The sequence below is a fragment of the Lepidothrix coronata genome, unplaced genomic scaffold (genome assembly GCF_001604755.1).
Source record: "Lepidothrix coronata isolate B3197 unplaced genomic scaffold, Lepidothrix_coronata-1.0 Scaffold0, whole genome shotgun sequence".
NCBI lineage: Eukaryota > Metazoa > Chordata > Aves > Passeriformes > Pipridae > Lepidothrix > Lepidothrix coronata.
In genome coordinates, this window is record NW_016690180.1 from 6,920,581 (window position 1) to 6,943,349 (window position 22,769).

Here is a 22,769-nt window from a genome sequence, read left to right on the forward strand (position 1 = left end):
CCCGGGCAGCGCCCGCCGCCGCCGGGCGGCCCCGCCGCGCCGCCCCGGGACTCTCTGGTCGGCTCGGGCCGCGGGAGGGCGGCGCTCGGACGGGCGGCTGCGAATGCCCAACGCCGCCGCTCGCGGAGGAACCGCCGCCGCCGCCTGGCGCTTCCCCTCCCCCGCCGCGTGAGTGACACGCACAGGAAGCGGGCCCGGCCCGGCCCCGCGGCGCCCCGGGCACGGGCTGCGGGGGGCGGCCCGGCCGGCCCGGCCCCGGCACTGCCCGCCCCGCAGAGCCGGCCCGGCCCGCTCTGTCTGCTGCCGGACTCACCTCAGCTGCGCCTTCGCCACCCTCCCGAGGCGTGGTGTGCCTGCGAGAGCCGCCTTCCCTGCCTTTCGCTGCCCTGTGCTCTCCGGCATCCCTAAACGCCCGTCCGTGCCCTCAGCAGGGATCACGGGCAGCGTGGCGACCTCCTCCTCGAGAACATCCTTGCCTATCTCCAGAAGCAGGACTGGGCTGAACACACGTGCCGTGCTTCTACTGGCGGCTGATGGCAGCTGCTGGGGGAGCGTAACCACGGGGCAAACACGCTCCTGCTTCTGCTAGTGCTGTCCTAGCTCTCAGCTTTTCAAGAGACTCTCCCAGCTGGACGTAGTACTTTAGCTTTAACAACTCTGGAGATTTTTTTTTTCTCCACAAATTTCTTGATTTTATTTTTAGCTCCAGTAACAGTTTAGCATTCGTAGTGTGCTTTGAGCATTCTAGAGTGTTTCTATGCATTTCATGAAGAAATTGCTCAGTTTTAAAAGCAATGGAAGTAGCAAGCCATTTTTCGTGATGATTTTCTCACTTTACATCTGTGAATGCTAAACAACAACTGCACGATTCATTAGAAAATGTAAGTACCAACAACTGTCAAAACAAGTTTTGACCAGTTGTGGGTACAAATGGAGCTTGTGGCATTTTAGGATGTTTGTGAAAACTCAAACAGGGAACCCGTTTTTCACAGCAGGTCAGCTTGTGAGAAGTCAGACTAGAGGGTTTGACTGTAATATAAACACATCACAACTCTCAGTAGGGGAAGCTTATTCAAATTGCCTGCACAGAAAAGCTTGTTCAAAAGTTTAATGACATTTCACTGGAGTTCAGATGAACAACCAACCATCTCAAAATTTTTTTAATATAAAATTAAATGTTTGGGTATCATGTACAGGTTCAGATTATGTGGTGTAATTGGGTATGTTTTCATCATGCAATCTCATTTTTTATACATACAGTAGTGCAAAGGCATTTTTCACCCAAAACATTTCTAGACAGTTGTTTCTCATAAGACAAATGTGTATTATAGTACTTACTATTAGACATCAGTGTCTGAATTTTCATTCCCGTTTTGTTTACTTGGTCATTTAATACACTTCTGGCTGACATTAAATTACATGGAAGAACTCGAATAGTTTCCTTTGATTGCAGACACAAGGAAGAAGAAAGAAAATCACATTTGTGAAAATGTGAAAATAGAAACCAGGAGTATGTGTACAATGTAAAATCTCTTAAAATACATTGGTGGAGATCCTCAAAGCAGTTTTCCTCGCAGAAACCTTCAAATAGAAATCACACTGAGCTAGTAGTGATGTAAAAATCCACCCTGAACAGCTTGAGCAGCTTCAGTATTGAAATCTGACCCAAGCAGGCTAAGTCTCAAAAGTAGTTGCCAGCCTTCTACTGCTCCCCGGGAAGATCTTTACTCACCTTTGGCTCTGGTTGGAGAGAGGGTGCTCAGAATCTGTTTCCTGCTTTGTTTCAAAGGACAGAGGGCTGTTGGCCTATGTGGCTTTTTAACTTCTGCCCTCAAAAGTAACAACTCTCACCAGTCTCAGCCTGTGGAAGGGACCTTGGTGTTTCTCCTTGCTGCTTCACAGAGGGAGAGCAGCAGTTGTGGCCTGTAGAAACTGCTTCTCCTAGGGCCCTGAGTAGCTGAAAGCTGAAGATAAAAGAATACATCTTTGCAAGCTGCATAAACATATTAACTCACAGGTTACACTCCAGAAACCCACAAAAAGATATGAAGTTTATGGGAAACTTTTAATACAGTTCTTTTTCTAACACAATAGTTGTAAATTTGCACATGGGATAAAATAAGCTGTAATAAATACTAAACATAATAGATGTAATAAAATAAGAACAGATAATTTATTTAATAATTTTCAAAATTTCATCATTACTAGATAATTTTATTTTGTAATTTAACCACTAAGCTTTAAACTGATTAACCTCATTTTGTCTTCTGGATAGTAAGCCTTTTTTCAACACTGGCATATGCAAAACTAGATGCAATCAACATTGTATTTCTAAAGTAAAAAGCTATTTGCTTTCTTAAAAAAGCATCTGATGTTTTGACCATATGTCTCAAAAAAACCCGTCAACCTTTAAGAAGAGATTAAAAACAACTTTTTAAACATTATAAAGCTAAATAAACCTTTTAAAATAGTAGGGAAAGCCATAATATATATAGATTTTGTCTATGGCACTCAACCATACAGCAAAAACTCAGAGATACCTAATCTCTGAAGTAATTCAATATGAGAGGAGGATAATTCTACTTGTGTATAAGCTTAGGGGCCCAGTGGTTAACCATCCCTTCTTGGCATTCATTTTTCAAATCAAAATAGTCAAGAAGGCTATTAACTTACATATTTTTCTGGCATCATGAAGTTACATGCCCTATTAAAATAATAGATTGGGGTTAGAACAGCACAGAGAGAGAGGAGGTAAGAATGCATCTGTGTAGGAATGTGCATGGAGCACAGTGGAAGGAAAGGATGTGATTTAATTACTGGAAATCTGGTGGTTCTGCATTACTCGTGTTTTTCAGTGTTCTGAAACCAGCTGAACCTGTGGGAGACCTAAGAAGACCAGTTAAGATGGGGAGGATGAACTAATTAAGTATTTTATCTCTTTGTCAATGCTGATAATCCTACTGTGTCAGAGGTATCACCCTGTACTAAGGAGATTGCCCAAGTGAAATACCGTGTAGAACACAAGTTTGGAACCGAGCCTTCAATTTTCTGGGGAGAAGAAACTGTGGGTCCTTGTTATGCCATTTTTGATAGTTAGCTTTGAAACTGCTTTTGAGATAAAGGGCTTTTAAAAGGAGAAAAGGAATTAAACTAGTTTGACACATGTCTCCAACTGTATATCAGAAAAGTTGCACTTCTTTAAAGAGAACACTCCTCGTCAGTACCTCAACCAGTGCATTTGTTAACACCAGCAAGAAATACGGAATCCTGTGACAGGGAACAGTGATGAAAGTCTCACCCTTCCAGTGCTGTAAATGCCAGCAAGGCGCTTGTTTTCGCGACGTAGCAAAGACTGGACCCCGAAGACCTCCGGCCTTGCCCACAGACCCCGCACGACCCGGCCGTGGGCGGGGCCGGACCCGCCCTCAGCCAACCCGCGCTCGCTGCGTCATCGCGCGGCGCCCGCGGCGCGCCGGGCACGTGCGGCGTGTTGTGCTGTCACGGCCATGGCGGGGTCGGAGCTGCTGCGGCGCCTGAGCCGCCGGGCCTGGGAGCCCGCGCTGGCCCGGGCGCACCGCGCCGCCGTCCTGCTGGACGCGCCGGCCGCCGAGGCGCTGCACTGGGGCGGCGGGGCAGGCGAGCTGCTGGCGGCCGGGGCGCTGGCTGTCGGGGCGCTGTCCGCGGAGGCGGCGGTGGCGGCTGGCGCGGCCCGCGTCGTGTTCGTGCTGAGCGGGGCGCTGCGGGGCGGCGCGGCGGCCGCGGTGCGCGCCGTGCTGGGACAGGGTGCCGTGCGGCACTGCGTGCTGGTGTGCGGCGGCGAGGCGGAGGGCGACGGGACGGCCGAGCTGGAGGAGACCTTGCGGCGCTGGATGGGCGAGGGGGGCCACGCTGAGGTCGTGCTGCGGGGCCCACCGCTCCTGGCGCCCGTCTCGGCGGAACTTTGCCTGCTGCCCGCCCTGGCGGCGCTCCTCCCGCCGCTGCCCGGCCCTGGTGGCCCCGGCCCCGCGGAGGTCGGGCTGGGTGCGCTGCCCGCCGAGTTGCGGGCGGCCGTGCGGGCCCTGGTGGGCGACCTGGACGCTCTGTTCTCCGCCCTGGGCCTGCGAGAGGAGAGCTTCGCCGTGGGGGCCCTCAGCAGGATCGTCGCCGCTGAGCTGGCAGGCTACGCCCCAGCCAGGAACAGGAGGAGGACGGCCACCAACAAGGCCTCTGTCGTCTTTGTGGACAGGACGTTGGACCTCGCTGGTAAGACATCCACTGCTGGGTTGGTACCTGTCATCCCTGCAGGCCCACAGGCACCCCACCAGGAGGGTGTCAGATTGTTTTGGTGGCCTGGGAACATGTTTGACACCATGGCCACGGTGGTTGCTTGCACATCCTTGCACCCCAGTGGGTCATGAAAACCAAGAGTGAAGCAGAAGGCTCTGCTGGAAACCTGTTTGTTTCTGGCACTTCCACTTTGCTGCAAACTAGAGACCTTAACTGTACCTTTGTGTCACCCCAGGGAGTGAAGGAAATGGTCTGCATGTTTCAGATGCAGCCTTATGGATTGCTGTGAAGCATTTCCTAGTGTATCCGTGTGTCACTCTTAGCATTATACCTGTCCAAGCAGATATACATCTCTGTATACCTGTAGCTATATCTATTTGCCTGGATGTGTCCCTGTCTGTGTGTATATTGGTACAGGAGTGACTACATTCACTATCCCATCATACCTAACTCCTGCTGACACACGCAGTGTGTGGGCCTGGTTCTGTTTATGTTATCTGTAGTCAGTAATTCAGGTCACATTTTTTTGCCACCGCATGTCCCATAGCAAATCCTTGTACAATGTTGAACCTGCAGCTCATCTCTTTCTGAATTTTCTTCTGTCTTTTTTTTCTCCCATAATTCTACCTGTGTGTCTCCTTGCACTGCTGTGGGGTTCATAGCTGTCAATAATGTGCTCAAGAGCAGCTATGGATCTGGGCAGTTAGTGCTGTGCTGAGGTTTAGAAGATTGCTTTGAAGGCTACAGGAGGGTGCACTTGAATGAGGAGCCTTGAAAGGAAACTGAGAAGAGTGCCTGTTTGGAGTGGGAACTAGGCAAGGATTTATGCACTCGAGTTGTGAGAAGAATTAAAAACAAGAAGAAGAACCAGATGTGGGATGATAGAGAGCTGCATAACAAGGAGGCATGAAGAGAGATAATTGGTACCAGCTTAAACCTGGGAAAGGAAGTGTGGAATATAGTACTTCAGTAGGAGAAGGTTTTTGGGCGATAACAGCGGGGCTGTGGTGGTGCAGCTTTGGAGGGGGAACAGCAAAGCTCTTGGAGTAAGGATGAGAAATTACAGGATTTGGGTTTTTAGGATTCTGTTCTTCTCAGTACCTGTAACTGAAATTGAGATCCCTTCATGCAACCATTCTTTTGTTACCAACAAATGTCTCCAGAATTCGCTGGCAGTTTCACTGAAGTATTCCTATGCTTTGGATGTGATACTCTTGCCATCAAGTACAATGCAAACGGAAGGAAGAAAAATTTAGTGCGTTTCAGATGTAAAGCACTTATATGGACCTGAATTTAGTGCCACACAATGAGATTTGTTTCATGGTTTGCTAAAAACTGTACAGTAAAAAATATACAACCCCCCTCCAACATTTAAACTGTGAAATCAGTTTTAAAGAAATGGGAAATGGCAGAATTAAGTTGTACCTGAGACCCTATTTTTCTTAGGCATATTCAGCTTTTTATATACTGACTTTTCTGGCCCCCTACCTCTGATTCCACTTCTTGGCCTTCAGGTGAATGAGTCTGTTGAGTTTCAGCCTTACACTCTGTAAAGGCGGAAGCTTCCTATCTGCAAATTTACAGCCTGGTATTGGCAGCTGGGCCACTGGATCTTTTTTTCAAGCAATGATATGTATTTGCAGTCAGCAGTGTAAAAATAAGTACTTTTCAAATAACAGCTTGGTACAGATGGAAGCCTTTGAGGTAGACTTTCTCATTTGGAGCTCATTTCAAATAACTTTTTAAATTTTCCCTCTATAAAGATGCAAGATTTTGGATTTGATTTATGAGTGTCTTATTTATACCTGAATCTTGTCCAACATGTGGGCTGCAGAAATGAGCAATGGTTATGTATCCACGAATTATGAGAATGCTTTTCATATTCCAAGAACTTCCACGGAAACTTGGAAGTTCATTAGGAGTAGGTGCTGGACTACTTTCTGATTAAGTAGTAGTTTTCTGATTAAGGCTACTGCTTTGAAGAAGGTGACTTTGAATCACTATCAGAAGCCTGTTCAGTCTATCAGTATTTTCTAACTCAAAGGCCTGGATAGAATACAGCTTTAGGTATCTCTAGATGATGTGTAAAGGAGTTGCAATAACAGATGTCTGATTTTTGGCTTACGTTCCATTCCTATCTAGAGCAAATAAGGTGTTAAAGTAGAATAACAAATAAGTTTCAGTAATACCAATAGATTTCTAATAGCACAAATCAAAATATCTCAAAAATGCTTTTTCTGGTGCTGCAATTGCAAAACTACTGAACTAAGGGAAAACACTGTTACTTAAATATTAATAACTTTCTGTTTTAAAGAACATACTAAAAAAGTATTAAGTACATTTTGGTAAAGAACCTCTGGTGCCAGTGTCAAGAAACTATGTTATTGTGACAATTATTAAAAAAAATATAGTCACATATAACATGGCACATTTTTCTATCAAAAAAATGAGAAGGCATCTGACTGACTAGGTTAACTTTCTAGGTTCCATGAAGCAAAGAATCTCTTCCGAGTGATTACTCTAAAATTTGGATTGAGCTCTCTTGAATACTTTTTATAATATATTTTTTTATGTTCAGCATTGCTTATGTATGCTGTATTTACTGAGCAGAGAGGAAAATATAGAATTAAGGTAATTAATTCTCATTTTTGTCCTGTGTGGTATAACATTCAGCTGAGCTCTAACAGGAAATTTATTTTTATGACCTTTGCTGCCCTCACTGAAAGGGCATGGCTTCAACTGGGGATGGCAGGGATTCTGCCCACCCCTGCAGTGTAGAATCTTCTGGGTGAAAATTCTGTTCCCCAGAAGGTGGGACATGTGTTTTTATGCCCTGGGGAGATTGCATGTTTAGTACTTTGTGCTCACTTCTTGAATTCTGATTGTATAAAACTTTGTTATTGGTGTCCCTGATCCGTATGCATGTGTAGTGCTGCTCTTGTTTGACTACTTATTATTTTACGGTCCACTACTTTTGCTTTAAAAAGCACAATAAATCCTTCCAGCTAGAAGGGCACCATGGTAAGTGACACTCATTAAAATCAGAGCTAACTTTGGCACTTTAATTCCTGTTTTTTTATCTCCTTAATATTTGCACCCCTAAAGATTTGCATTGTGGTACCATATTGTAGCTCCACGCTCGTTCCACATATTTCTTAGTTACCACCTTGCCAGCATTCACACCTCTTATGAAGTAGTTTTTGCAGCATTCCAGGTTTCTGTTTTCATTTGTTAAGCTCATTGGTGTCTTTCAGATACTGGTGTTCAGAACAGCTTGACACATTTCTCTTTCCAGTCTCTTTGAGGTTTGCAGCATTTGGAATGTGGCCTGTTGTAAGCACAGGGTCTCACCCACTGGTATGTGCAGGTGATTCTGAAATCCCATACAGTGAGCAAAAGACAGAGAATAATGAATTGCAGGGGGTGCCTGTGCAGTTATTGTATAGTTTTGAATAATGACTTTTGTATAGGTGTTCTTGAAGTTGATGTTTCGGTGCTGTCACCAGCAGCACTTTTATTATCTTTAGCTCTTTTGCATGTGTCTGTCAAAGTCACATGCATGTTTGTCCACAGACAACTTGTGTTTAACTTTTTGTGTCATCTCCCTCACTGTCAGCCAGGCATCTTCTTCATGTCACTCCCCTGCACTGGTTGTAATGTTGTCAGTGTTTTAACAGATACAAAAAGCACAATTCAGGCTCATGAATGAAGTGCAGGTACCATTTCCTTTCAGTTCCTGGGAGCAGCCACAGTGACAAGAAGGTGCTTTAATCGTTCTACTGCATGATCCCATGCATAGTGGAGGATGACAGTGAAGCCTAATGTGCTTTTCTGGTAAAGTCTGGTTCTGACTAATCTCTCTCTTTGATTATTTTTGTTCTAAATTGTTTTTAACTGTCTATTTCTTTAATTATATTTGTCATGTTCTTAACGTGGAGTGCTTTACTCGTGCTCTTTTTGTTTGCAGCATCTTCCAGGTTGGTGCATTGGTGGATTGACACTAAAGTCTTTCTAGAGAAAACAAACCCATGTTTTTTTTCTTCTTTACCATCCAAGCGAAGGCTTTGGAAACATAAATACTGAGACCTGTGGAGTACAGTAGTCCCCTTTTTTTAAACCAGGCTGGGGCTTTGACACAGAAGGCAACTGATGCTTAAATTATTATGGTTACTTGAGGTTGAGACTGCAGGTATGAAGAGTAATGGCAGGTGAAAGTAGTGTGGACACTCAGTACTGCAGGTCTGAGTACAGCCTTTGCTTTGGCATGGTTTGTAAAGATTTGGCTATCATAGAATAGGCACACAAATTTTTATAACAGGTTTCTAAATGCTTAAGATCTTCAACTTGTTATAGAGGCTTTACACAGATAAGCAAATAAATGGAATGAGTTTTCCCCGTTTAAAGAAAACTGCGGATGACTAGGTCAGTGCAGGACACCTAGAAATTACACAAACCTTGAACAGATGCTTAAGTGTTTTTTATCTCCAAATTTGCTGCTCTTTACATATGTTGCAATACCTGCCTGTGAGGGATGGGGAATCTATCATATTTTTATGGCAGTACTCTGATGCTGCTGTGCTTGGTTGCAGACTTCTGTGCTCTTACTGCTGGACTGCAAATTCTATTTTTGGAGGAGGGAGGAGTTGGGGTGCTTTTTTATTGATTGTTGTAAGATACAGTAGTCAGCATAGTGGGACAGGTAATGACTACTTAGATGTTCTTTCATGTGTATGAAGGAGAATGTAGAATCTGTCTTTTGGCAAGGTAGAAGGGTGCTCTAGTTTGCCTTTAATGCTGCACAATGGTTCCTGGGAACATATAGACTGCTTTCCAGCACTGGTTAGCAAAGTCATCTTAAACTAACACTGGATTAAAGAATATGTCAAAACATTGATAAGGAACTGGAGTCTCAAATATCTATCTTCTTTCAAGGGAATAGGTATGAGCATTTCTGCCTTCTGATATTTTAAACTATTCCCACAGAGGTGATGTATTGCTTAAGAAAGTTGCATCAGAGGAATTGTCTCACTAGACTTCTTTATTGTAAAATCTTCCTAGTGATGATCTTATTCAGAAGAGCATTGGGTGAGTGTACAGTGTTGAAACATCATGAAAATTGGGATGGGTTGGTCCGTGTATCTTTCCATAATTACCCATCCTGAACTAGTCTGTAAAGCAGGTAAAACAGCAGACATTAAAAAAGCTTGATAGTAGACCAAGATATGCCTTGCATACTGTTACAGTGCACACTGTATTGAAACTTTCTTTGAAGGAAAAGCCCCCAGTAGAAATTAGCTGCATTAGTTGTTAGCTAATGAGCAATGCCTTTGTAGCAGAACTGCTTTCTAAATCAAACTCTTCATGTTTAGCAACTGACTTTAGAGTCTTCCCATTGCCCAAGCTCTCATGTTGCTTATGTGGTATGCAGTTGTTCCTTAAATGTGCTATTTGTTTGGTTTGGTTTGGTTTTGAACCAGTCAGTAGAGCTAGTATAAGAACATAAGAATTGGAGCACAAGTGGTATGACATGGGGCTCATAATGGGCTTAGGAAAATATTTTCTAGTATTCCTGTCAGTGATGCCTTTCTGGGGGAAGCAGTGAGTGCAGTTAATGAGTTCCTGGCTGCTGTTATAGAATTGGTTGGTCGACTTTGTGCCAGCTACAACTTATCTGAAATGTCACATATTTCAGTTTGTAACTCTTAATGAGAAGAAAAAGTGAAATTAGAACAGCATGATACATAAGATTTCCTGTATCCTGAAGGCTGATGTTGCCTGTCATGAAGAATCCTATTTTGCAGTGGTCAGATAACTACTCCATGTCACTTTAATGCCTGATCTGCTTGCACATTGTTAGCATTAAAAAGCATCGCTTGCCTTGAGTGCTGGTGGTCATGAGAAGCTGCTGAGTGGCTGTCCTCTGAGGTGACGAGCAGAGAGGATAGAAACCAGTCCCATGCACCCTGCTGAAGTCATAGTGCAATTGGAAAGTGACTCCCTGTGATTTCCTGTCCTGATCTTTTGAGTTTTGACTGTCTTTTCAGTCTTGATTAATTGGTGTATTTGGTCAGGGGTGACAGTGATTTTTAAAACCTCCAGGAGATGTTTTATGATTTATTTGATGATTAAAAATTTATTTTACTACCAAGGAGTATCGGTTGTGGGAAAGAGACTGAATCAACTTGAGTACGCTGTGAATTCCCTATATGCCAGGAAGAAAGGAGGAATGTTAATAATTAATGTGGTTTCATTTGCATTCAAGGTGTTTCTAGTTTATCCAAATGTCTTATGTAGCTAAATGTTGCTTGGATGCAGCATGTATGGAGAGATAGATATTGCTTCCAGCATGTGGGGGTGGAGGTTCGGATGGTGACTGTTTGTTTTCCCTGTGTAACTTGGTGAGTGTTGCAGTGTGGCGTACAAGTGACTGACCTGGTAAGAAGAATGTAGGGATTTTAGAGAGCAAGATGGCTTAGGAAGTCACAAAGACAACACAGCTCATTTCATCTGTACTTCAGTGATCTAAATCTGGCTGGGGATGGTAGAGAAGAAAGTTGTCATTCTGTGACTGTTCACTGAGTCTTTGGTGACATAAATAGTAATCCAGCTGAACGTTTAGGTGCCCACACTGCGGTACCACCACATGCTGAACACGTGTGCCTTTCTTGCCTTCTGTGGATAAAGGCATTGCCAGCACAGAGTCTGACTTTATTTTTCTCCTCCTTTTTCATCCTTGCTTCTATTTTCAACTTCTTCTACAATTCACAATAGTGGATAAACCATGGAAAACCATGTTTTACAGCATGGATACCTGGTTGCTGTAGAATCACTGGAGACAGTCTTCTGATTATTCAGGAGCAGTTAATAGTCTGACATTATAAATGTTTTTGTTGTAAGGGCCTTGTTTGAATTTATGGAGCATGCGAAGCTACTTCAGCTGTTGAAACAGACCTCCTCTGCCTTTGGAAACTATGAAAAGATAAGAGCAGATAGGGTACCATGAGGATGGACTTCAATGGAGTGGGACCGTAGCCTGAAAGATCTTTCTCCTGCTGCTCAATGGTGCTTCAGAAGTTCCTGTTTTTATGTTTAAAGCCAGAACAATACTAAGCTCAGCACTGCTGTCCAGCCCTGTTTTGATGGCTGAACTGTAGATTAAGTGGCAGAATACAAAGACCTTCAACTTGTCTCTGACCTAAAGGCAATAAGGTTTCTGGTCCCCCTCTCTTGACTTTTTTATCTGTAGTGTGTGTCATGTTTTTCTGCTTTAACTTGGCTCACAGTCGTCCTAATATTTTATAAGTTGGTTGTAGCACCTGTGTTGAGAGTTCATGAACAGAAAAAAAACATGTGTGTTTGAAATCAGGAAAATTGGAGGAAACATGCCAGCTGGAATTCAGAGTTTCTCTTGGAACACGGCCAGATTGACAATGTATACTCTGTAACTTGGGTTGGTTTAGTTATTTCATATTTGTTTCACCCGAGCTGCCCTCAGTCCATATAGAAGTGATGATCTTGATGGTGACATGCCATTGGTAATTGTTTATTTTAATATCAGGCTAGCCTGTCTGGGTACCTATTTATGCAACTTGCAAACATTTCATTTAAGCACAGAACTATTAGTTTAGGTAGAAAAGTATAGAGTGCATATAGTGTATATATAAATGTTTGACTGCTTGTTTTAGTAACTATTGCAAATATTATCTAACAGCTCCTTAGGCAAAGAAAAATGTTTTTCATGTCTAAGTGCAAAATCAGTGAATATCTAACAGCTGTAAAACTAAGTCTAGTTTGTGCTTTTTAAATTAATTCTTCTGAAATGTTATAAGTGCTTTTAACTTAACACATTCCAGAAACGAATTTCACTTTTGTAGCAAAATATCTTTGAAAAGGTGGTTCTTGATGTTATGAATACCAGCATTGTTCTCCCCAAAACGTGGTTATTATTTTGTTTTCAATTCCTTGTGTTTGACTGGGTTCTTTTCCTATTTATGCATCTAGTTTTTGGTTTGTTTGTTTGTTTGTTTGTTTTTTCCCCAGGAGCAGTTGGTCATCATGGTGACAATCTTGCAGAGAAGATACTTTCTGTGCTTCCCAAGCTCCCTGGCCACAAGACTGATGTGATGGTTAACATGGTGGAACTTACAGCACTGCAGACTACAGATGAAACTTACAGTATTATAGCACCTGGCTGCTTAGCACAACCAAAGTAAACATTCTTTTCTTGTTTCTTTTTTTAAAATGTCAAATGTGTTTCTTATCTGTCTTTGAAAAAATGAACAAGAGAACAAGTCTTAAAAAAATCAACCTACCAAAATAAACAAAAAAAAACCAAACAAAAACAAAAACCAAAAAAAGCCAGTCAGGCTTACAGCAAAACACCATCTGGTCGTAATTCTGCTGGAATGTAATCGTCTGTATGTGTGCATTAGGTGACCAGGCCAGATAAGACTTCCAAAAGTGGGAGAATCTCAAGACCTTTTAGATTTGGGTTGTTTAAATTTCTGTAGATTACTGTAGTAGAAATCAGTACAGAAGAAACACTAAGAATTTCTCTTGTGACATTTCTTTTTCTGCCTAAGTAACAGGTTATGCAAACAGGTAGGTCTTAATTGTGACTTCCTTTTCTCATAAGCCTGTTTATGATTATAGTGTGAGCTGCATGCTAAATTTTTGTTAGACTACCAGTTAATTTAAGGTTTTATTCCTATTTTTCAAGCACAGTACCTGTGGAGAAGGATAATAAGGCACAAATTTAGGTATACAGGCAACTTCATAAGGGCCTGATTTTAACTTAAACGAGAACAATCCAAAACCAGTAAGTTCGAACAATTGTATTTAACTATGTATAATCTGTAGCTAAGACTTTACTAGCAAAGTGCATCAGATTTTATGTTTCTCTTTCCAAATTTTGTTGTCCAATCTGAAACTTTCCTGCAGCTTCTGTTATTATGCATAAACAGGAAAATACACTTGATTCTGGTTTCACTCCACAAAAAAAAATTTTGCTCAGTAGTGCTCTAGAAATTAATGAAGTGCAAAGGAGATTAAAAGTTCTTTCTCTTTTGCTATAATGTTCTCCTCATATGTTAGAAAATGGTTTTCAAGATAGCCTATCTAATATAGTTTCTATTCTTCAGATTTGACTTCTTTTGGTGTTTCACATCTGCACTCTACTCCTCTCCCCTCTCTCCTTCTCCCTGCCCCCCACTCTGCAAAGATTTCAGATTTCCACTGTGTCAACATTACACACATTATTTTCTGAGAGCCTCCAGATCCTTTGTCACCTTCCATCTCCCACACATGCTGTAACTGGGTCCAGTTTCTAGGTTTCATATTGTGTAACTCACTTCTTCTGCAGGAGTTGGAGAGGAAACATTTCCTCATAGAGGTGGACTCAGTGGTAAGTTGCTACTGGGGTCACTAAATTAAATAAAATTTATTCTGGTTTTCTTCTCACTCTCTGCTTTTCAGCCGATCCCTGAAGTAGAAGTGAGATGTCCTTAAGATTTGTCTATGCAGCAAAATGAAGAGGTTGTTGTCCATGGTAGAACACTGTGGTAGCTGTTTGTGCTAACTTTGAGTAGCTACCAGAAATAAAGAAAATTTTAACAGCATGAGCTAGGGAAAAAAATAGATATTTATTGCTCTGAGATTGTTGACCTATGCTATCACTCCATTGTTTTTTAACAGTGACGAGACTAAAAGTAGTACTGGTATGCTTTCCCATGGTGAAATTATGACTTCAGTCATATATTCATGTTTTCAGGAATAGCCAACAGAGTTTTATTGTGTTCTAAGGTGGCTAATAGTGTGTGTATATATATATATATATACACAAAGGTTTGTTTGTATATTTACTGGCTCATGGGAAGGTGCCCTGTGTTAACAGTACATTTAGACTTAATATATTTTGCAAAGTCTTCTATGGACACAACTACTTAAAGAACAACAGGATTTGGCTACAAGATACAAGTATGGCAAACTTGGATGACAGCAGCTGACACCTGGTAGCAAAGCAGTGGTGCCATTACCATACCAGTCTATAACAGCTTCCCCAAAATACTCTCCATTTGCAAAGTCACGTTACAGAATCTGTTGCACTGGAAATTTTTAAGAACAAATTAGGCAAATACTGGTTTAAACGGGCTTAATCTTGCCTTGGAGCAGAGCAAAGGGACTAGATGGCCTTTGAAAATCTCTTTTGTGATAATTGTTCACAACTGAAGAAGAGTAGAAGGCCTTAAAATAGTCTCCAGATTCCAAAGAAAATGGCTCTGTGATGTTCAACCTGTGTTTTACTTTTTCTCCAACTATGTAATTAACAGGAACAGTTTATAGTTTAAAATAGGCATTTCCAAACTAGCTTAAGATTATTGATGATGACTACTAGAAACTGTAACAGTGGCTGAACACGTGGCTGAAGGTGGGTAGTTGTCATTCTGTTCAACAGATCTGTATTCTCAGTGTTGGATTATAAACACCAACATTAATTGTCTTTGCTAGTGTAAAATGATTGTTCTTCTGAAGCACTGAAAGGGATTAAAAATTCCCACCAGTAAGTTTCTATGTCAATTCTATAAGAAATTCCATAGGATGCTCTCAATTCCTCATCAGCATGGTTATTGCCATTGGTAGCTGGCTCAGAAGTGTTACTTGTAATTGAAAACTTAAGTCTTGATTTATATTTATAAATGATGCATGGAAAGTAGTCTTTCTCTGCTTGTAAATTTTCTCTTTACTCTGATTAGTGAACCGGCACCTTTCCCAGGAACAGGAGCAGTGACTTCAGTTACACCCAAGTGGAATGTGTGGGGCTCTTCTACATGAAATTTTGTGATCAGACTGTGGCGTTTCAGACTCACATATTCAGAATATTTTTATAATGTTTTCATTGTTTTCTCTCAAGTAGTATTTGAGCATGCTTTGGTGAGGGGGGAGAGAGAGAGACAGAGACAGAGAGAGAGAGAGAGAGAGTCTGGTCCTTCCACACAGCTTACTATATTTAACTTTTCTTGTGGAATGCCACTCCAGCAGAAACATCTGGGCTCAGTTACAGAGTTAGCAAACAGAATTAATGAATAATTTATGATTGGTGTGGTGAAATAAAGCAGGGTTCTTTTCTAAAATCTAAGGAAATAATGGGCTTTTTTAAAGATTTAAATGAAAATGTAAATGCCATATGCTGCTGGAGTTACTGTACTTTGAAGGTGTTCTCTTTGTGAGGAAGGGAGTTTCTTAAAAGAAAAAACATTCTAGAGTTCTTTGTTTTATTAGTCTTATTAGCCTCAAAAATCTCACAGAGTAATTGTTTGTCCTGCTGTAGTCACTGAGATGTTGCTGTTCCAGTGTGAATGTCAGTAGAGTTATGCTCTTTGAGAATTGTGTCAACATATTTTATTCATTTTTATATACAGATGGATGTATGTAACAGAAAAGAAACAGGTCACAGACATTAATCTAAAGACATCCACTCCTAATCAGAACTGTTGATTTTTGATTTAGAAAAGCAGTAGCCATCCTGTCCTTTCAAACAAATGACACATAATAGAAGTGAAATCTTAATTGTAGAGGTGATTTGAAAAAATTAATTACAGTTCTCTTGCTGGTCTTTGTATTTTGGTAACCCACACAGAATTTTTGGGGAAATTCTTCCAAGTTTCAGCTTCTGATTTTAAGCCTACATGTAGTGGCTTTTAGGAGTTGTCTACTTGGATGAACATCAAGCTCTGTGTATTTGTGAGCAATCCATCCTGTACATTTGATAACAGTTTGGTCACGTTTGTTTGTCAAAGCGCCTATCTTGTGTTTTTCAGACTTTTTTTAGCATGTGGGAACATCCTGCTGTCAGTAATGAGTTTATCTTGATGGAAGTTTATAATTTTCATCTCTTACAAGGTGGGAACTGAGGTGCGTGGAGGCCCCATGGCTCCCTAAAGCCCCAAATTAAGGCTCCCTAAAGCCCCAAATTAAGGTTCAGATGCTTGAATCCTGGTCACAGGTCTGTGGTGTATGGGAACAAGAAGTAAAGGGTTAAATGACACCATGGGCAACTGAATATCTGTGTTTTCTGTTTTTTTAATCTGCTCTTCTATTACCCAGGAACACTTTTGATGTGCTCTGCTATTTTGCTGAATAAACTGAATATTTAATTCCCTTATGCACATTTCAAGAACTTGCTGAATAGAGATTTCTAGCCTGTTTTTCCACTCTTGCAGAAAGCACTGATATGCAGGCCAAGTGTTTGAGACACAGGACCCCCGAAATATTTCCTTATGTCTTTGTGTGAGGGGTGGAAAAGTAGATGTTCTGGGGGCAGTTGATTAAAAATTAGGACATTCCTGAAGATGGAATGGTAAAATTTCAGTGTCTGATGTTAATGGCAGTTGGAAATACATGCTTCTCCCAGTCCTCCTTAGTTCTGAGGTTGTTATTCATGTTTTAGACCAATTAGTACTTTTAACAAATGCTACAGTCTGGATGGAGAAGAAAGCCCTATTCAGCTGCACCTCTGCATTTGGGCGTAGTGTGATGATGCAGTGCTCTTCTGGTGCAGGTGGGACTTGGACAATCCTGAGAGTAAAGGAAGGCCATGAGGTGAGGGGACTTGTATTCCAGTCCTGGTTCTGCTGTCAGCTTGCAGTGTGATCTTGGACAGGTCACTTAATTTCTTTCTGTGTCTGATTCCTCTTGTAGTCCTTTTCTGAGGAACTTGATTTTTAAACCAGTAAAACAGGGAGTTGCTCAGGAAGTTTGAAGACTGCAAGGCAGAAAACTCCTAGGGGTTCTGATCTTTGAAAGGGTACAAGTAACAATGCAAATGAACACAAGGAGAGTTAGGGTGCCAGAACAATCAAAGGCAGGATCTCCATTTGTCCTTTCTTTGGTACCATGTCCCTCGCACTCCTATGAGGAATGCTTTGTTGCACTGGGAAAGGGAGACAGTTTTGAGTTGTACCGCCCTGGCCTCCTTTCCTGTGAAATGATGGAACAGCAGTTCCAGTGCTCTCTGTTACACACACTGCCGCATTCTTGGAACAATCAAATGTATGATGTGAATTTCAAATGAAAGATTTTTTTGTGCTTGTATGGCAAAGAAAAGAGCAGCAAGAATTAGAACTGAAGAGGACCTGAAAGTCTCCCTTAAAGCTGGGACATAGACTTTTTTTGAATGGTTGATTCTATTCTCTTGGAGTTTTTTTGTTTAGTTGTTTTTTTAACCAGGCAACAAGCATCTGAAGGATATCAGTGATATTTTTTTTTTTTAACAGTGAATTAATTACAAGCTAAGCTTTATGAGGATGGTTCTTGGATCTCTTTCATATTTTCAATTCTTTTTAAAGTATTTCCTTTATGTCGGCTGTAGATATTAATTAGAAAAAACCCGCAACTTTTTTTTGCATGCGTGAGTTTATAAAAGCTTGTTATAAGAAGGTAATTTGAGACAGTGTTATTCTTGAATGAGCTGAAAATTTATGGCAGAAATTAGAGTACTTTTTCTTTCTGGAATGTTAATATTAAAGAGGAAACATTAATACCACAGTAAGAAAATCCAGATGTCATGACTATATTCCTTCATATCCATTTTGAGTCTTGCAGAGGAGGAAGGGTAACCTAAAACAAGGCTCTTTCTGACGGGTAGAGCAATGGCTGTGCGCTGAAAACCTCTTTTGGATGTGTCCTGGTGCGTTGGTGGTGGTTCAGCAGCAGCTGGATGTTGCCTGCACGGGGCTCCCTGCCTGTCGCTGCATCTGGGGTGCTCCTCGATCTTTTCCGCTGCTGGACACTTCCCCCTGCTGGGAGCTGCGCGCTCCTGCTCTCCCCGGACCCGGCCTCCTGCCTCTTCTGCTGTCCTGTGCTGAACTCGGCTTTAAACCTAAACTCAACCCCCCAAGACAAAAAAAAGCCCAACCAACCAAAAAAAGTCACTACCCATGCAGCTTTTTCCTATCTACCTTTCTGTACAAGGTGAGCAGCACTTTTGTGGAGAAAAGGAGATCTTAACTGCAGAATTTATGAAAAGCAGACATCGTGTTGCATTAAATAAAACTCTGAAACTTACTTCACCAATGACAGGTGAAATTGCAGCTCAGCCCTGTGCTTCTAGGACTCCTGTTGTGCTAATAAGGTCCATTTACAGGGAGATGAATTGCGCTTTAGAGGGTTTTTAGGTTGGTACCTTTTGCCTTTTCAGCAATCCAGCCAGGAGATGTTTCACTAAGTGGTAAATGCCCCAAGTAGGAATGCCCCAAACACAGTATTCCCCACTGCCATCATGCTCCTGGACTAGCAGCCTTCTTGCTCACCACTTTTATTTTAGTCATAGGGGTTAGGGTGCAGTCCTGAATCGAGGCCCATTCAGTTTCCTCATTGTTTGAAATTTCTCAAGGCATCTTCTTGTCGAGAATAACAACCCTGGCTGCATCAGCTTCTGGGTTTTGTCAGTGAAGACAAGCTTTCCAGGAGACACTTTCTGCTCAGTTTCAAACCAGCCTGAATCAAGTGAACATAATTGACTGTTGCCACAGGACGAGATGAACAAGCTGATAAGATTTATTATATCTTACAATAAATGTGTGTATTTGCTCAGATCTTTTCAACATGGGACCTCCTTGAAATGGAAAAAAGAGAAGAGGTGAGAGGGGTGTGCTAAGAGTGGAAAATTCTGGAAAGAGGTCAAGACCTCTAGCTTGCCTGTGCTGTATAACATACAACATTGCTAGAAGACCTTGCTGCTGCTCTGCAAAACCCCAGTTTGTTGCAGTAGTAGGTTTGCTGAAGTAACTGACAGAGGAATCTCATGAGGATTTTTCATCTGACCATTCTCCTGCCTAATAGGTGCCATGTTTTTGTCAATCACCTGTTATGACAGAGCTCAGAAACCTTAGAAGTTGTCTTCTAGATAAGGTGAAGATTGAAGCTTATTTTCTTTGAGATAAAGAATGAATTGGGCTGACAAGCTCTCGGCATCAGCTGAGCGATTCTTCCTTATCTATGCCTCTCAGCCTACAGAAAGGCCTTCTGGGGGTTGTGGGAAGCTGGACTGTTCAAGATTTTGTTCCTTGTGCTTTGAGGACCTCTAACTGCCCTGTTTGTCTGGGCTACCCAGGCTTAGTAATGAAAGTGTTCAGACAGAATTCAGATTTTTTTTCCTTGGCCCTCTGACACTACCATAGCCATCCTCAGAGTGCAAGGTTCAAGAAGTTTCAGATACTGTTGCCTGTAGAACCAACTAGGTGAAAGTGGCTGAATCAGAACCTTTCATGCTTAACTTTTTGAAGATATATTCTTAGTTCTTCTGAAGAAGGACTCCCTGTATTTATATTATTCTCAATATAATCTCTATTTGAGTACTATCATTAAGTCCCAAATTTCTGACTTTCCTTTATCCATGGAAAGACACAATAAATTTGAGTGTTACCCAGAAGTTGTCAAAAGGTCTCTGAGTATGCAGCTGGTTAGCAGAGCAAGGTAATTTAATGCCTATAAGGAAATTCAGTGACTACAATCCCTCAGCTAGTTTGTCTAATTGTTCCTTTGTTAGAATTGTGCTTTGTTCTGCAGGTACATTCCTTGCAAGATATAAAGAAGGACAACTCTCTGATTAACTATCAAAAACAGTAACACCGATGTCTGCAGTCAGGACAGAAAAATCTTCATGTTGCTTAGGGGTGATGGTTTTTTGGCTGTCTGCAGCATTTCTTTTAAAACTGACATCGCTTTTTTGTTCCCTTAATGCCTTTGTTTGTGAATTTTGTGAGTTTCTTTTTTCCCCTCTGTAAGTTAGCAAACTGCTTTTCTTTTGGTGTGGCCACAGTGCATTTTCCTGCAGATGTATTCAGAGCTCAATAGCAGCATAAAAGTCTGTTAAAGGAGACTTTATGATTCTCTAAAGTGAGCTCTGATCTTTCTTGTGTTATAGTAGGATCTCCCAGCGACTATTGCTTTGGCTGACTTTGTGAGATTTTTCTTAGACTAGCTCTTACTCTGCTTGGCCAACTGCCTTCAAGTTTGCCTCCTCAATGACCCCAACAGCGAGGTTTGAAAATGCAGTGGTCATGGCTAGGCTTCGCGAACGAAGATTTGGAAGTGATCAAATGCAGTGATATGCATTGGCCTTATTACATGCTGCAGAATTTCTCATTTGCTGTTCAGTCGTAGTGGCAGAACAGAGAGTGACTGAGTGACCTGGAGGGGTGTTTTGGTTTATCATTCTTATACTATAAAGTAAGCCTGCTGTATCTTACAACAGAGAAAAATGTGCCGTAATAGACTGATGAGAAGAACAAATGACAGCTGGTCATTTGGATGACGAAGTAATGTTTGGGAAGGAAATGGTATTATCTGTTGGCAACAGGTTTGGTTGTAAGTTTTGACTATATGATTGGGGTTATTTTTTGATTCCAGACTTAATATGAAACAGGAATCAAAGCTTAGGCAGGCTGAAATTAGTATGAAGTGAGCTATTTACCTATCAGAGCTTAAAGATGCTTTTACTCTGGAAAGTAGACAGAATCTGTGCATACTGAAATACTTTGCTTTTATACAGATAAATGCTTACGTGACAGTTGAGTTTAATTTTTTATGACTATTGATTTTATTTTTTTATAATTGAGCCAAAAATCCAGCATCCTCTTCTGTTATTTAGCATGGCTAAGTAATATTTAACATTACTTCTGTTATTTAGATGGCAGATCTTTTGGAATCTAATTCATTATGCCTAGCTTTGGTGCTCACCTCTCTAATGGGTATTGCTACTTTATAGCTGCTCAGAGTTTCAGAAGGGGTTGTGAAAATTGACCAAACCACACCAGTTTTTATGCCCTGATGAACTGCAGCCCCCAAAACAGACCACCTGTGGGCACTGGATGACCGTGCTACACCAAGTATCACTTAATTTGCATAGATTGTGAAAATATTTTCTAAAATTATCTTCAATTAGTAAAGATTCCCATCCTCTGTAGGAGAGAAAAGTCTTATGACCAAACTAATTCTCCCCACAACTTTACTAATTTTTTAAATAAGCAACCAGAAAAAGAAATCCATATTGAGCAATTTTCAATTACTGGAAACAGCCGCAGAACATGTGCTGAACGTGTATGCTCCATGTGGATGCTCAGGTTCCAGTTGCCCCTTAAATAAGGGAAATTAACCTTCACAGAAAAAGCTACAGTTCTTATTAATGACAGGGGAATATGCCGTGGCTTCAAACACTTCTTTGCACAGGTTGGAAAATTGGTTTGGTGGTAAGAAGGGTATGTGGAGAATTAGACAACACCCAACGCACTGCTTATAGAATCCCTTCTTAGGAGGAGGATGCAGAGTTAATATCATATGACTACAAAAAGTGACTGAAAATCCAGAGATTTTGGATTAGAACAAAATTCTGCTCTCCTTACTCATTCTGTGGCAGGCAGAAGTGTTTCAGGAAGGGCTTGTGAGAAGATATCCAGAACACAAGATAAATATATGCAATGTAGACAGAAGTCCTTATCTCGTTCTCTATGACAGATCAACCAGAGTATGGAAATGGTTATAAAAATGAAAGCCTGAGGCTGAAGCTTTATTCTTTTTGAATAGATGTCAGTTTGGACAGCTAGAATTGTCCATATTAGGTTTGCATGAGATCTGAGGAAGCTAGGGCTCTAGGTTTGAATTGAAACATGACAAATATGCTACTTTGAAGTACCAGAGGGGAATAATGAAGATACACAGGACCAAGCCCTCAAATTCATCTAAGTTTCACCAACATGATAGCAGAGAATCTGGCCCTGCATGTTCAAACAACTCGTCTTTAGGATGTAAAGTCTGCTTCAGATTAATTTTTTTTTTTTACTATTTATTTTGGATCTCCAAGTATCTACTTTAATACTTGTTCTCAACTCATAGAGTATCTTCGTTTTAACTAGTTATGCTGTAAGACTTCCTAAGCAATGATTTTTGTGGTAACTGAGTCATTTATGGAAAGGTCTGTCTTTCCATCTGTGAGAAAGATGTATTTTTGTACATTAAGCCCTCAAAATGGCTTAGTGAAGAGGTTGCATTGGTTACTCAAGGCTTTAGGCAAGCGAGAGAGGGAGGTCAAAGTCAAAGGAGGCTACCAAAAAGTGGCCTTGTAAATCAAAAACATTGAGGAGAGGGAATTCCTGGCATTCCATGGTATCTGGTTATATTTTCTTACATTTCTCTAATAAGAAAAACACACTTCAGATGTGTTCTTGGTGAATGTTTTCACTTGTCTCATCTATCTATGCTGCCAAATGCGACTCAAAATATATTGGTCTTACATGCCTCAAGAACATCTACTGGATAGCTAACTAGTGCATCTGTAAAAGTGAACTTGGCACTCCAATGCAATCCCTGAATGTAGATTCAATTGTCAGCACCTCATTACTAACTGCTCTTTCCCTGGAATCATTTTTGTTAAAATAAACTTATGCAATAGCTTTAAAACACAGAGTAGAATGCTGTAATGTAACCTATTGTGTTACATGTAATGTTCT

The 22,769-nt window shown here is 41.3% G+C and overlaps 1 protein-coding gene across 1 annotated transcript in view; it reads left to right on the forward strand.

Moving 5' to 3' along the window:
- The first annotated feature begins 3,506 nt into the window (after positions 1–3,506).
- Positions 3,507–22,769, forward strand: part of SCFD2 (sec1 family domain containing 2) — a 191,039-nt gene continuing 171,776 nt past the window's right edge. The window contains exons 1-2 of the mRNA XM_017819778.1: positions 3,507–4,242; positions 12,307–12,475. Of these exons, the coding sequence (XP_017675267.1) occupies positions 3,507–4,242; positions 12,307–12,475 (905 nt within the window). The remainder of the gene's footprint in view (positions 4,243–12,306; positions 12,476–22,769) is intronic.